At 47.1% G+C, this 16,634-nt stretch overlaps 2 protein-coding genes across 2 annotated transcripts in view; one reads left to right on the top strand and one right to left on the bottom strand.

Moving 5' to 3' along the window:
• Positions 1-9,178, top strand: part of LOC139230010 (galectin-2-like) — a 32,962-nt gene extending 23,784 nt beyond the window's left edge. Inside the window, exon 4 of the mRNA XM_070861725.1 lies at positions 8,325-9,178. Coding sequence (XP_070717826.1) covers positions 8,325-8,471 — 147 coding nt within the window. The 3' untranslated portion in view covers positions 8,472-9,178. The remainder of the gene's footprint in view (positions 1-8,324) is intronic.
• LOC139230008 (cdc42 effector protein 1-like) overlaps positions 1-16,634 on the bottom strand; it is a 109,376-nt gene that overhangs the window by 40,561 nt on the left and 52,181 nt on the right. The window lies entirely within an intron of this gene.

Here is a 16,634-nt window from a genome sequence, read left to right as displayed (position 1 = left end):
TCCCATTATTAAATCCCCCTTTTCATCTTCTAAGGGACTAACATTTACTTTAGTCACTCTTTTCCGTTTTATATATCTGTAAAAGCTTTTACTATCTGTTTTTATGTTTTGCGCAAGTTTACCTTCGTAATCTATTTTCCCTTTCTTTATTGCTTTTTTAGTCATTCTTTGCTGTTGTTTAAAATTTTCCCAATCCTCTAGTTTCCCACTAACCTTGGTCACCTTATACGCATTGGTCTTTGATTTGATACTTTCCTTTATTTCCTTGGTTATCCACGGCTGGTTATCCTTTCTCTTGCCGCCCTTCTTTTTCACTGGAATATATTTTTGTTGCGCACTATGAAAGAGCTCCTTAAAAGTCCTCCACTGTTCCTCAATTGTGCCACCGTTTAGTCCTTGTTTCCAGTCTACTTTAGCCAACTCTGCCCTCATCCCACTGTAGTCCCCTTTGTTTAAGCATAGTACGCTCGTTTCTGACACAACTTCCTCATCCTCAATCTGTATTACAAATTCAACCATATTGTGATCACTCATTCCGAGAGGATCTTTTACGAGGAGATTGTTTATTTTTCCTGTCTCATTACACAGGACCAGATCTAAGATGGCTTGCTCCCTTGTAGGTTCTGTTACATACTGTTCTAAGAAACAATCCCGTATGCATTCTATGAATTCCTCCTCCAGGCTATCCCGTGCGATTTGATTTGACCAATCGATATGTAGGTTAAAATCTCCCATGACTACTGCCGTTCCTTTTTCACATGCCTCCATTATTCCCTTGATTATTGCCCGCCCCACCATGAAGTTATTATTTGGGGGCCTATAAACTACGCCGACCAGTGACTTTTTCCTCTTACTATCTCTAATCTCCACCCACAATGATTCAACATTTTGTTCATTGGAGCCAATATCATTCCTCACAACTGCCCTGATATCATCTTTTATTAACAGAGCTACCCCACCTCCTTTCCCTTCTTGCCTATCTTTCTGAATCGTCAGATACTCCTGTATGTTTAATTCCCAGTCTTGGCCACCTTGCAACCATGTTTCTGTAATGGCCACCAAATCATACCCATTTGTAATGATTTGTGCCGTCAACTCATTTACTTTATTTCGAATGCTGCATGCATTTAGGTAGAGTGTTTTCATCCTCATTTTAAACCATGATTTTTAGTTTTGACCCCTCCTGCAGCCCTTTTATATTCAGTGGCCCTTTTTGTTTCTTGCCTTTGGTTTCTCTGCCCTCTACTTTTACTCATCTCTTTTCTGTCTTTTGTTTTTGTCTCCTTTTTATTTCCCTCTGTTTCCCTGTATTGGTTCCCATCCTCCTGCCATATTAGTTTAACTCCTCACCAACAGCACTTGCAAACACTCCCCCTAGGACATTGGTTCCGGTCCTGCCCAAGTGCAGACCGTCCAGTTTGTACTGGTCCCACCTCCCCCAGAACCTGTTCCAATGCCCCACGAATTTGAATCCCTCCCTGCTGCACCACTGCTCAAGCCACGTATTCATCTGTGCTATCCTGCGATTTCTACTCTGACTAGCACGTGGCACTGGTAGCAATCCCGAGATTACTACTTTTGAGGTCCTACTTTTTAATTTAGCTCCTAGCTCCTTAAATTCGTCTCGTAGGACCTCATCCCTTTTTTTACCTATGTCGTTGGTACCAATGTGCACCACGACAACTGGCTGTTCTCCCTCCCTTTTTAGAATGTCCTGCACTCGCTCGGAGACATCCTTGACCCTTGCACCAGGGAGGCAACATACCATCCTGGAGTCTCGATTACGGCCGCAGAAACGCCTATCTATTCCCCTTATGATTGAATCCCCTATCACTATCGCTCTCCCACTCTTTTTCATGCCCTCCTGTACAACAGAGCCAGCCACGGTGCCATGAACTTGGCTGCTGCTGCTCTCCCCTGATGAGTCATCTCCCTCAACAGCACTCAAAGCAGTGTATCTGTTTTGCAGGGGGATGACCAGATGGGACCCCTGCACTACCTTCTTTGTACTACTCTTCCTGCTGGTCTTCTATTCCCTAGCTGGTTGTGTATCACATTACATACTTCACCATTTGGGAGCTAGACAGCACAAATTAGGCAGGGTGGTCACGAATGGATAAGCTGTAGTTTAAAACCCTCTTAACTGTTGCGTTATAATCAGAGCGTCCACACATTACACAGGTAGGGTTGTGTAATGTATGCACCTGTGAGTATGCTCACAGGTTTGTGGAGCTGTTGCATTGTGAGTGGTTCAGTCAGTCACGTGACGTTCACAAGACTCAACAAAACCCAAGTCGGTTGGGTCTAGATCGTCCACGATGAGGTATGCAGTTGTGAGCCTAGTGGATGAACTTGTAATATGTAGTATGATTGATAGAACTTTGTTAATAAACCAACTAGTTCTTAATAGCAATGTGGTGCTTATGAATTCTTCAGCAAAGAACCCATGAAGCAAATATATTGCAGGTTGTCAATCCTGTAGGATTGCCCTGGGCTCTCCAGGAATTAAAGATGAATCTTCAGGATACTTCAGCGAGCTACCTGGGAGAAATATCATTGGGGCGTTAAGAAAAAAATGTTTTATTTTCATTTTATGTTGCAAAACATAATGGATCTGCCAGTCAAGATTCATCCAATTGGGTAATGAAAAGTCCATGGCGGAGAGCCACGAGGTTAGACATGTCGGGCAACCAATGGCGGAAGTGTGGGGGCGGGGACATGGGAGGCAGGAGGGTCATGTGATGAAACCTCCAGGAATACAGCCAACCAGATGTTGGCAACCCAATTACACTGGGCTGTCGAGAGAGACAATACAAGGCTCCCAAGTTGGTAAAATCAGCTGGTTTGACAGAATTGTTGGCCATGCTGCAATGTGAATTCACCCTATCGACTTACCGCAGGCCGAAGGATATGGGTCTTTGGTGCATTCACAGAAGCAGGCAGTAAGCCCAGTCTGATTTCTCAGCCTCGATGTATAAGAACATAAGAATTAGCGGCAGGAGTAGGCAATACTGCCCCTTGAGCCTGCTCCACCATTCAATAAGATCATAGCTGATCTTCAACCTCAACCACACTTTCCATATTCCTTGATTCCAAAAATCTATCTATCTCAGCTTTGAATATACTCAACAACTGAGCATTCAGAGCCCTCTGGGGTAGACAATTCCAAAGATTCACAACCCTCTGAGTGAAGAAATTCCTCCTCAGTCATAAATAGCCGATCCCTTATCCAGAGACTGTGACCCCTGGTTCTAGACACTCCAGCCAGGGGGAAACAACATCTCAGCATCTACCCTGTCAATCCCCCTCAGAATCTTGTATGTTTCAATTGGATCACCTTTCATTCTTCTAAACTCTAAAGAGTCTAGGCCCAATCTACTCGATCTCTCCTCATCGACAACCCTGTCATCCCAGGAATCAATCTAGTAAACCTTTGCTGCACCACCTCTAAAGCAAGTATATCCTTCCTTAGGTACTGAGACCAAAACTGTGCACATTACTCCAGAAATGGTCTCACCAAAGCCCTGTACAATTGTAGCAAGACTTCCTTACTCTTGTACTCCAACCCCCTTGCAATAAAGTCCAACGTGCCATTTGCCCTCCTAATTGCTTGCTATACCTTCATGCTAACTGATATGCCCTTACTATACAGTATAAATGCACACGAGGCCCATACTTGAGAGAAGGTCACTCTGTGACCAGTTACCTTTATTACCAAGACCTCAAGTGATGAAATTGGGTGGAGCTTCTCCTTTTATACCTGAAAGTCCAGGTTAGGAGTGTCTCCCACAAGTTCACCCCCTTGTGGTCAATGTTCTCAAGGTGTACAACTTAGGTCAGCTTATACATGGGTTACAATGTTAGTTGAATACATGACATCACCTCCCCCCCAAAGTCTTATTGGGATCACGGGTGGTTTACGCTCTCTGGTGGTTTACGCTCCCTTGTAGAGCGCCTCAGTTGGGGCTCCAGTTGTTGGGCGCTGGCCTGAGTGTCTGCTATTTGCGGTGCCTCAGGCCTGTCCGGACAGCCCACAGTGACTGGGCTCTCCTCTACTTGGTTCCGGTGTTCGGTCACCTGTGGTGGAGTAAACTCTACATCGTATTCTTCCTCTGCTTCTTCTATGGGGTTGCTGAACCTCCTTTTAGTTTGATCCACGTGTTTGCGGCAGATTTGTCCATTGGTAAGTTTAACGATCAAAACCCTCTTCCCCTAATACCTGCAAGCCATTTGGGCCCTGCAGCGTAATTAAGGATAAAAACAGGGTCATTGACATCAATACATCACACCCTCGCATTCCTGTCATTGACGCCTGCTCTCAACAATTTCTTTCATAGTAGGGTGTATAAGGGATAACCTGGTTTTGGGCATCCTTTTCATTAGCAGCTCTGCGGATGATGTGAGCGAGTGTGAGCGAGTGTGATCGGGATCTATTGGCCAACAGGAGGCGTGATAAGCAGCTTTGTAGGGAACCCCCTTGGATTCTGAGCATCCCCTGTTTGATTATCTGCAATGCTCGTTCCGCCTGGCCATTTGAGGACGACTTGAACGGTGCAGTTCTGACATGGTTGATTCCATTGCCTGCCATGAAGTTTGGGAATTCAGTGCTTGTGAAGCACGGGCCATTGTCGCTGACCAAGACATCCAGTAGACCATGGGCGGCGAACTTTGCCCGTAGACTTTCTACCGTGGCAGAGGATGTGCTTGAATTTAAAATGGCACACTCAATCCATTTGGAGTAGGCGTCGACTACAATCAAAAACATTTTTCCCATGAAAGGACCTGCGTAGTCCATATGGATGCGTGACCATGGCTTGGCGGGCCAGGACCAGGGGCTAAGGGGGGCTTCCCTGAGTGCGTTGCCCAGCTGAGCACGCGTGTTACACCTGTGAACACAAAGTTCCAGGTCTGCATCTATCCCTGGCCACCAAACGTGTAACCTGGCAATTGCCTTCATCATGACAATGCCCGGGTGCTCATTGTGAAGTTCTCTGATAAACACCTCTCTGCCCCTCTGGGACATGACTACTCAGTTTCCCCACAGTAGGCAATCGGCCTGAATCGAGAGTTCATCCTTGCGCCTATGAAACGGTTTAAATTCCTCAGGGCATGCCCCGTACGTGGCTGCCCAGTCCCCATTCAAGACACATTTCTTAACTAAAGACAGTAGCGGGTCTTTATTTGTCCAGACTTTAATCTGACGGGCTGTCACAGGTGAGCCTTCGCTTTCGAAAGCTTCAACAGCCATGACCATCTCAGCATCATGCTCAGTTGTCTGCTCAGTGGTGGCTAGTGGGAGCCCGCTGAGTGCATCGGCGCAGTTTTTAGTGCCCGGTCTGTGCCAAATTGTGTAGTCATAGGCGGCTAACGTAAGTTCCTACCTCTGTAAGCAGGCTGATGCATTCGCATTTATGGCCTTGTTGTCGGCCAAAAGGGACGTTAGGGGTTTGTGATCTGTCTCCAGCTCAAATTTCCTGCCAAACAGGTACTAGTGCATTTTTTTTTACTGCGTATACACATGCTAGCGCTTCCTTTTCTACCATCCCGTAGCCCCTTTCTGCCTGGGACAGGCTTCTGGAAGCATAAGCTACCGGCTGTAACTGACCATTGGTATTCACATGCTACAACACACACCCGACCCCATAGGACGACACATCGCACGTTAGAACAAATTTCTTACACGGGTCATATAACGCTAACAGTTTGTTGGAGCATAACAAGTTGCGTGCTCTATCAAAAGCCCTTTCCTGGCTGTCCCCCCCAGACCCAATCACAATCTTTGCGTAGGAGCACATGTAGCGGCTCTAACAGCGTGCTCAATTTGGGAAGAAAGTTACCAAAATAGTTCAGGAGGCCCAGGAACGAACGCAGCTCCGTCGTCTTACGGGGTCTGGGTGCTCTCTGGATCGCTTCCGTTTTGGATGCAGTGGGTCTGATCCCATCTGCTGCTACCCTCCTCCCCAGGAACTCTACCTCTGGAGCTTAGAAGACGCACTTCGCCTTTTTCAGTCGCAGCCCTACCCGGTCCAGTCTGTGTAGCACCTCCTCTAGATTGTGGAGTTGTTCTTCAGTATCGCGACCTGTGATGAGGATGTCACCTTGAAAAACCACTGTCCTTGGAATCAACTTGAGGATGCTTTCCATATTTCGCTGAAAGATCGCGGCGGCCGAACGAATCCCGAATAGACATCTGTTATACTCAAACAACTTCTTATGTGTCATGATGGTGGTCAGCTTTTTCGACTCACTCGCAAGCTCCTGGGTCATGTAAGCTGAGGTCAAGTCCAATTTTTTAAAAAGTTTGCCACCGGATAGCGTCGCAAAGAGGTCCTCCGCTCTCGGTAGATGGATTGATGGTGACCTTGTAATCGCCACATATCCCGACTGACCCATCCGCCTTGAGCACCGGCACAATCGGGCTCGCCCAGTCACTGAATTCGACTGGCAAGATGACGCATTCCCTCAGCAAGCGGTCCAATTCGCATTCTATCTTTTCCCGCATCACGTACGGCACCGCTCTGGCCTTGTGGTGTACTGGCCTGGCGTCCGGGTTTATGTGAATCACTACCTTGACCCCCATGAAAGTGCTGATGCCGGGATGAAATAATCAGTCAAATTTGTCCAGGACCTGTGAGCATGATACTCGCTCCACAGAAGAAATTGCATTGACATCGCACAATTTCCAGTTCATGAAAGCAAGCCAACTCCTCCCCAGTAGTGTGAGATTGTCCCCCGGGACAATCCAGAGTGGCAACCTGTTCTCCGAATCTTTGTGGGTCACGACTACCGTGGCGCTGCCGAGCACCGGAATGATCTCCTTTGTATATGTCCATAGCTGTGCGTCAATCGGCAATAATCTTGGCCTCCTGGCCTTGGACACCCACGACCTTTCGAACTGTTTGATACTCATCAGGGACTGGCTGGCCCCCGTGTTTAGCTCCATTAATACTGGGATGCCATTGAGGAGCACTTTCATCATTATCGGTGGCGTCCTGGTGTATGAACTGTATATGTGCTCCACATGAACTCGCTGAACGTCAGCTTCCAGCGATTTTCCCCAGTATTCATTTGGCCTCGTAGGGCTTACATCGGACCCGTCCTCCTCGCACATCAACCTGGCTGCAGGCTTCCTGCACATACGTGCCAAGTGACCGCTGACGTTGCAGTTTCTGCAGGTATATTGCTGATACCTGCAAGCTCTGGCTGGGTGTTTGCCTCCACACCTCCAGCATGAGCTGGTGGCCCCATTGTTGGAAACAAAAGGTCCATTACCAGTCGATCGTCTCTGACTGTCTCTGTAACTGTCCTTAAGCGCACCATTAACAGGTGTTGATGACCCCATTACTGATCGCATTGTCCATTGCGATGGCATGAATCGCAGTTCAGCTAGCCATTGTCTCTGTTGAATTCCCCCTTTGGGTTCGACTACATGCTGGGGTATGTCCGATTGCCCTTGTCTGCCTAGAGAACTGTGTGCCCTGTTAACAATGTTGACTCCCTGGTCGTTTGCCGCATTTGAGCCAAGATTTTTGTCATACATCATTCTGGTCTCTTCCTCCCCTGAGATAAATGTCTGGGCTATCAGAGCTGCCGCTTCCAAGGTCAAGTCTTTGGTCTCAATCAGTTTCCAGAAAATCCCAGCATGCCCGATGCCCTCAATAAAAAAGTCTCGCAGCATCTCCGCTCTGCATGCATCTGTGAACTTACATAGGCTCGCCAGTCGGCGGAGATCTGCCACGAAGTCAGGAACGCTTTGCCCTTCTCGCCGCCGGTGCGTGTAAAACCGGTGTCTCGCCATGTGCATGTCGCTCGCCGGTTTAAGGTGTTCCCCGATCAATCTATTGAGCTCTTCGAACGTCTTGTCCGCCGGCTTCTCTGGCGCTAGAAGGTCCTTCATCAGGGAGTACGGCCTGGATCCACAAACCATCAGGAGATGAGCCCTGCGTTTGTCGCCGAATCCTGTCCCAACCATTCCTTAGTGACAAAACTTTGCTGTAGTCTCTCAATAAAGTCGTCCCAATCATCACCAACGCAGTACCTCTCTTCTGTGCTGCTAGTGGCCATGCTCGCATGGTTTAAATCCCAGTTTCTCGTCACCAATGATATGCCCTTACTGTACAGTATAAAGACCTCAAGTGATGAAGGTGGGTGGAGCTTCCCCTGTTATACCTTGTCTCCCACAAGTTCAGTCCCTTGTGGTCAATGTTCTCAAGGTGTACAACTTAAGTCAGTTTATACATGGGTTACAATGATAGTTGAATACATGACACTAACTCTCTGTATTCTCCCTCCTTTCTGTTTTGTTTGCTTCTTTATTTCCACAGATACACATCACTTTCAAGGGAGACAACTTTGAGATCAAACTCCCAAACGATCACGTGATAGAGTTCCCCAACAGACTGTCGCTGGACAAAATCACCTACCTGGCTGTGCACGGAAACTTCAAAATGATCTCCTTCAAGTGCAGTTGAAATGCTTGAGACAACATTAAATAAAAATTCCATGGGTGCTGGAAATCTGAAGAAAAAAGCAGAAAAATGCCGGAGACTTGCAGCAGGTCTGTCAGCTGTCTGAAGGAAGAAAGATTGGTTCAAGTGGAATCTGCAATTGAACCTGGCGGGTTGGAATTAGGTAGTGCAATGATCTAAAGACTGACCTTTCACCTCTGGGGTTCTGGATTCAAATCCGCTCTAGATTAATTGGGTGAAGGTCTGCCCTTAATGCAGCAGACTTCCAGTGACATGAATTCAGTTCTTAGACAGTTTGGGCCTGCAAGCATATAATTATCCCTGATGCACCAATTATTACTGTCTATTGGGCAGGCCTAAGGACGGTCAGTGTGGGGAATAGTAAAAAGTATCACATTACTGCAGCATGAAGCACTATTCTGAGGTTGGGGCTGAGTACAGGGAGCTTTATTTAACATCTAGCTGTGGTATACCTGACCTGGGATTGGGATGCTGCGCCTGAAATGGAAAACATTACTATTATCCAGCACAGGGATCAGTATCTGTGGATTCAGGCTGCAGAGGTCCCTTGAGGAAGCTTTACCAACCTGGCTGCATCTGTTCTGATCAAAGGGTTTGACCCAACCTGCCTTTCTCTTCTGACTAACCTGTGCGTTTCCTGTATTTTCTGTATTCATAGAAACAACAGCTCATGTGAATCATTCATAAATAAAGCCTTTTCTGTAACTTTGATCAGTTTACTGATGATTCTTGCATTATTATAAATTAACAGAATTGCATTTGGTCACTCATTTTCCCAAACTGTCGAGGAATGTTGTAGAAAGGGATGTGGTATATCAGAGAATATGGGGTGTGGTATTTCAGATAATATGGGATGTGGTATATCAGAGAATGTGATTGAAAGGCAGTGAATGTGGTATTTCAGAAACTGCTAGACAAATGGTGCAATATATCATAGTGTTACAGTGTGGGGTATATCAAGAGAGTTACAGGGGTGTGGTATATCAGAGAGTTATAATTAGTGCTGAGGTATATCAGGCGCACAACAGGGTCTTGTCATCACTGTCAGAAGTGGCTCAACCATGTCTGGAATTTCCATATCTCCTTCTCCAGAGCCAAATTCATCTACTACTCCAAGATCATCCTGGAGGGTAAGATAAAACCACAACATGGAGACCTTTGCCATTGTTTCAGGCTGCACCATAAAATTTGGTCCCTTGCCCTCCCGAGTCAATCCACCTCCTTGCTGCTCACTCAGGCTTAACCAGACTGTGTGCACCCACAGTGTCCTGTCCAATCAAGAACTCGGCTTCAAGCCCTCTGTATCCATCACCGCCTCCTCAGCATCACCTGCCTCAGCCTTTAGCTCATTCACAACACCGTCAAAACCCTTCCCAACACTTCCATCACCTTGGAACTCAATTTCTCTATTACTCTCCTCATTGAACTCCACCCTCTCTAAAATCCAACTTGTTCAAAATTCATCCTGTCCCACATCAAGTTCCTTTCACCTATCATCCATCTTCGCGCTGACCTATACCGGCTCTCTGTCCTCCAGGGTATTGCATTTAAAATCACCATCTTCAAATCTTTCCCCCCACTCTACCTTTGCAACCTCCTCCTGCCGACATCCCCTTCCCTCCACTCCACTATTGGTGACAAAGTCTTCAGCCATTTTAGTCCCACTCTCTGAAGTTCCTCCCCTCAAAATTCTCCACCTCCGAAAATATAAAATCCTATCTCTTAGACCAAGCCTTTGGGCTCAGTGTCCATTCTCTGTGAGCCACCTCTCTACATTTAAAGAAAGACCTGCATTATAAAGCTCCTTTCACGACCAACAGATATGAGAGATGGTACAGCCAATGAAGTACTTTTGAAATGCAGTCACTGTTGTAGGGAACATGGCAGCCAATTTGTGCACAGCAAGCTCCCACAAACAGCAACGTGATAATGACACTGTTTTAATGATATTGATTGAGGGATAAACATTAGCCCAGCGCTTCAAAATAGTGCTGCGGGATCTTTTAAGTCCACTTGAGTTGGAAGACGGGCCTTCAGTTTCATGTGTCATCCGAAAGATGGCACGACTGACAGTGCAACACTCCCTCAGTATGGCACTGGAGTATCAGCCTAGATTTTGTGTTACAAGTCTCTGGAGTGGGACTTGAATCCACAACCTACTGACTCAGAGGCCAGGATGCGACCCACCGAGCCACTGCTAACATGTTATACAAGTGCAAGTTTTTATTAGGATGTAGTGTTATGGTATATCAGAGAGAGCTATAGCAAATACATAGCTCATCAGGAAACCTAATAATTAGAAATCAAGAGTTAATATAGTTATCATCGAATTATAGAAAAATTACAACACAGATGGCCATTCAGCCCATCGTGCCCATGCCAGTCAAAAAAGCTTTACCCAGCCTAATCCCACCTTCCAGCACTAGGTCCGTCGCTCTGTCGATTACGACTCTTTAAGTGCACATCCAAGTACTTTTTAAATGTGATGATGATTTCTGCCACTACCACCCTCTCAGGCAGTGTGTTCCAGACCCCCACCCCTTCTCTGGCTGAAATTATTTTTCCTCATCTCCCTTCTAATCCTTCCAACCTTAAATACTTTAAATCTATGCCCTCTCTACTGGTTATTGACTTCTCTACTATGGGAAATAAGTCCTTCCTATCCACTCCAGCTAGGCCCCTCATAATTTTATACACCTCAATTATATGTCCCCTCAGCCTCCTCTGTTCCAAGGAGAACAAACCCAGCCTATCCAATCTTTCCTCATGGCTAAAATTTTCCAGTCCTGGCAACATCCTCATAAATCTTCTCTGCACTGTCTCTGGTGCAATCACACCTTTTGTGTAATGTGGTGACCATAACTGCATACAGTACTCAAGCTGTGGCCTAACTAGTGTTGAATACAGTTCTAGCATAGTATACAGTTCTCTGCTCTTATATTCTATGCCTCTGCTCATCAAGGAAATCATTCCGTATGCCTTTTTAACGACCATACCAACCTGTCCTGCTACTTTTAAGGATCTGTTCCTCCACACCTCTTAGTATCCTCCCATTTATTGTGTATTCTCTTGCCTTGTTGCCCCTCCCCAAATGCGTTACCTCACACTTTTCCGGACTGAATTCCATTTGCCACTTTCCTCCGCACTGTCAATCACACGGCCAATTTTTGTCTCATCTGCTAATTTCTTTATTGTGCTCCCTACATTAAAGTCTAAGGGTTAGATTTGCCATTATTTTTGCATGTATACCGCCCACTTAACGTCCATTTTAACACTGCAACGCCCATATATCACCCATTTAGGCACAAAATGGAAACTGACAGCCATTTCTTGGTCACTTATCGGCGAGCGTTACTTTCAGCATGTGCGTAACGCCGAGAAAAAATAATACTGCCTGCCCACTTTTTGGGGCGGAATCATCAGAATAGGCGAAACCAACACCTAGTATATCGCCCATCCTTACTTTCGGCACCTCACACACATCTCGCCGACAATATCACTCACCGAAAAAACCGCCGTGAAAAAGTTGAACTGACTGGAACTACTCAAAGTGATATGGACCCCATGATCTAAATCGCAGATCACATCATTTAAAAGGCTGCTCTGCTTCAACCTCGGGAGAGTTCGGATGTACTCTGGGGGTGTTTTGAGGTGATGTGAACATCTGAACAAACATCTTATCATACTGTGGACGATTGGAATTTACTAGGTGCCTTAGTGGGGACATTCATTCTTTGTGAACAATCAGTATAAAACAGATAGCTATTGGAATGGGGCCTGTCATTTCTCACCCTCTCTTGATGACCACGCACATGCTGCAGACTAGAGATGGCAGAAGGTACATTCGACAGCATCATTTGCCCAATGTAAGACGTGCCAGATTGATGAGGAAGACCAGACGTTGCATCCCCAGCAATTACAGGGAAAAGCGGTCTTACCTCAACTTGTGTGACACCAACTGCCTTCAGAGACTGCGCTTCCACAAAGAGGTTATCATTGAGGTATCCCAGCTCATCAGGGGAGATCTGCAGCCTGCCAGCACCATTAGGGCTGCACTCTCCGTCAAGGTCAAGGTCACCGCGGCACTGCAGTTCTACGCGTCGGGTTCCTTTCAGGCCTCAGCTGGCGACATTTGTGCTATATCTCAGCTTGCCACACAATGCTGTATTAGACAGGTCACTGAAGCCCTGTACGCTTCAGGGTGGACTTTATCAGCTGCCCTATGACCAGGGAGGCTCAGACAGAAGGCTTTAGGATTCTACCGAATTGTTAACTTCCCCAAGGTGCAAGGAGCAATAGACTGCAATACGGGCACCTTTTCAGGATGTAGAGGTTTTCAGGAACTGCAAGGGATTCCACTCTCTAAATGTGCAACTCATTGTCGACCACCAGCAAATTATTATTGCAGTGAATGCTAAATTTCTGGGCAGCATCCAAGATGCTCACATCCTGCGTGAGAGCACTGTATCTGTCATGTTTACCAATCAGCCATAAGGTCAATGCTGGATGCTTGGTGACAAAGGATATGGCCTCGCCACCTGGCTGATGACCCCCCTGCATGACACCCACACCAAAGCTGAGATGTAATACAACGAGAGCCACAGATCCACTCGCAATATCGTCGTGAAAACCATTGGAGTGCTTAAGCAGCGCTTTAGATGCCTGGACCACTCAGGAGGCGAGCTCCAATACCACCCTGAGCAGGTAGCTCAATTCGTGGTAGTGTGCTCCATGCTGCACAACTTGGCTATCAGGAGGGGACAAGAATTGCCAGAAGGGTCTGACGGTCCACCTCAGGAGAGAGAGGAAGAAGAGGGCGAGGAGGTGGAAGCTGACATCGAGCCAGACAATCAGGCTGATGCTGAAACCATGCCCCGCCCCCCTCTGTACCGTAGGAAAGGGCCCGTGGTGGCATCATAGCTGCAAGACTTTTATGTCAGCAGCTCATAAATGAGCGCTTTGCTTGAAAGAACGTTGGTGGTTTTTACAAAGCTGCAACACTGCTGGGTGTGCAGGTCATACATCAATGGTGTGCATCACCTTGGTGACAGTTAAAGTTTAAGTTGATTCAAGTTAAGTGTAATTATACCCTTTCATGTTAAGGAATCACCAGTGTGTAACGGTGCAGCTATCTGAGCCAATGCGCAACAAGGTTGTGTTAAATAAAAAAACATTTAATCTGACCATTTGTCTGAAATCATAAGTATATCTGTAAAAAACACCCCACCCCACTCCCGCCCCAGCCCACAACAAATTTATCACATTTACATCATTACAATGGTCCCCATTTCCCGCAAAACAGAACACAAATGCAAACCAACAAGGTAGCCCCCTCGCCTCGTGCCCCGACCCTCCCACCAAAATAGCGGCAGCAACCTAAAAATATGCCCCAGACAACACCTACGGCCATGCACCTCACTTTCCTTCTCCCCCCACCCCCTGCTTCTCCCCCCACCTCTACCCCTTCCCCTCCTGATTCCAAGCCACCTGGCCGGGAGCTCCTCAGGCGATGCTTCATTGCGGGGGGATGATGGCAGAACCACTGCTTGGATGGATACGGGAGAGGACGGTCCCGAGGTGGAAACGTGCTCTGAGCCAGAAGCAAGATGTTCCTCCTGGCTCTCATGTGTCGTTGGCAATAGGGGTGCGGCACCTTGCGGTGCAATGCCGGGGTCCGGGACCACTGGGAGCCCTCTGTTCCTGGCTAACAGCTCCAGGGCCTCCTCCATCCCTTCTATGTTATCTATTATTTGTTGGACAAAAACTTGGTGCCAACTATGTTCTTGGTGCTTAGTAGGCTTTTTGCTGCTGGTGAATCTCCCTCGTGCTTCCCACAAAAGCCAAACAAGCCCACACCACAGCACACATGTTTTCAGTCCCTCTCAGGTCCCTCCCTCTCTGTCTCCTCTTCTGCGCATGTAATGAAGACCACTGAGCTCCTGAATCGCGGGAAATGAGCATTGCCATGCCGTTGCTAAGAACGGCGACACTTTACGGCAGAAGGTCAGAGAGATTTAACGCTAATGCCCATTTCAGATCGCATACGGTAACGTCCAATTTTTAAAATGGAGACGAGGGACTTTGAAAATGGGCAACAAGCCGGCGATCTGAAACCCCATTTTTACTGCCCACGCCAGAAACAATGTCCATTTTTGGACAATCTGCACAAAAGTGCAAAATCTAGCCCTAAATCATTAATATATGCTACAAAAGCAAGGGACCAAGTACTGAGACCTGTGGAACCGCACTGGAAATAGCCTTCCAGTCGCAAAAACACTCGTCAACCATTACCATTTGCCTCCTGCCACTGAGCCAATTTTGGATCCAATTTGCCACTCTCCCTTGGATCCCATAGGGTTTTATTTTTTTGATCAGCTTGCTATGTGGGACCTTGTCAAAATCCCTGTTAAAATCCATGTAAACTGTTTAGTATGTAATAAACATTACGAATGTGTAAAATACTTGCCACCAGGGGGCGCACCTGTGGGTGATCCAAGGGTCACCTGCACACCCCGGGCAAGCAGGTACAAAAGGCAGTCTACCATGCTGCTTCCTCACTCTGGAGTTACATTACAGAGACCAAGATCACAACAGTTTGAGCTTATAATATACAGTCTTGTGGAGTTATTCTAAACATAACAATTGGCGACGAGTATCAGATCATGAACTATCATGCGGTTATGGCTGCCGTTGGTATTCTTGAGAGATTTGTTGTGGGTGATGATTGGGAAGCCTTCGTTGAGCGCCTTGACCAGTACTTCGTGGCCAATGATCTGGATAAGGAAGAAACCTCGGTCAAGGGCAGAGCGATTCTCCTCACCGTTTGCGGATCCACGATATATGGCCTCAACAAAAATCTGCTAACACTGACGAAACCAACGGAGAAGACATATTAAAAGTTGTGCATGCTGGTTCAGGAACACCTCAAGCCTAATGAGAGCATCTTGATGGCCAGGTATCGATTTTATACGCACCATTGCTCCGAGGGCAAGGACATGGCGAGCTATGTCGCCGACCTAAGACGCCTTGCGGGACCGTGCATATTTGCTGGATTTTTGGGGAAAGTGTTGCGGGACTTTTTCGTGCTTGGAATCAGTCACTGCTGTCTGCCGAATCCCTAGATCTGAGCAAGGCCATCACGATAGCCCATGCTTTCATGTCCACGAACGATAACACTAAACAGATATCATTGGAGCATCGAAACTCACCGGCAAGTACTGTGCATAAAATAACGCCTTCAGCAGGCAGAACTGTACATGGCAGGGCCTACACGCCTGCAGAGGCCAGACCTAGGATAACTCAGAGTCTGCCGTGGGGCATGAATGCAAATCCATTAACACCATGTTGGCGCTGCGGGGGTAATCATCGAGCCCATCAATGTCGATTCAAGCACTACGTGTGCAAGGGCTATGGAACAGTGGGGCACCTCCAACGAATGTGCAGATGTGCTGCAACTCACCACGTGACAGAGTCGGCAGAAGCAACTCAACCTGAGGCTGAAGAGGAAGTGTATGGGGTACACACCTTCACCACCAAAAGCCCTCCGATAATGTTAAAAGTCAAATTAAACGGCATTCCAGTTTCCATGGAATTGGACACAGGGGCGAGTCAGTCAATTATGAGCCAGAAGGCTTTTGAGAAACTGTAGAGCAACAAGGCACAAAGGCCAAAACTAAGCCCGATCCACACCAAGCTGGGCACTTACACCAAAGAGCTCATACTAGTCATTGGCAGTGTGGCAGTGAAGGTATCATATGATGGAACTGTGCACGATTTACCACTATGGATTGTACCATGCGATGGCCCAACGCTGTTCGGCAGAAGCTGGCTAGGAAAGATCCAATGGAACTGAGACGACATCAAAACACTGTCTTCAGTGGATGATGCCTCGTGCGCCCAAGTGCTAAACAAATTCCCGCCATTAATCGAGCCAGGCATCGGCAACTTCACAGGCGCCAAAGTTTAGATCCATTCAGTCCCTGATGCACGAACCATTCATCACAAGGCCTGAGTGGTTCCATACATGATGTGAGAGAAAGTCGAGATCGAGCTGGACAGATTTCAACGAGAGGGGATCATATCGCCAGTCGAGTTCAACGAGTGGGTCAGTCCAATTGTTCCAGTGTTGAAAAGCAATGGGATGGT

The sequence above is a fragment of the Pristiophorus japonicus genome, chromosome 19 (genome assembly GCF_044704955.1).
Source record: "Pristiophorus japonicus isolate sPriJap1 chromosome 19, sPriJap1.hap1, whole genome shotgun sequence".
Classification (NCBI taxonomy): domain Eukaryota; kingdom Metazoa; phylum Chordata; class Chondrichthyes; family Pristiophoridae; genus Pristiophorus; species Pristiophorus japonicus.
The sequence above is the reverse complement of the archived record's forward strand: the minus strand, read 5'-3'. Positions and strand labels throughout refer to the sequence as shown.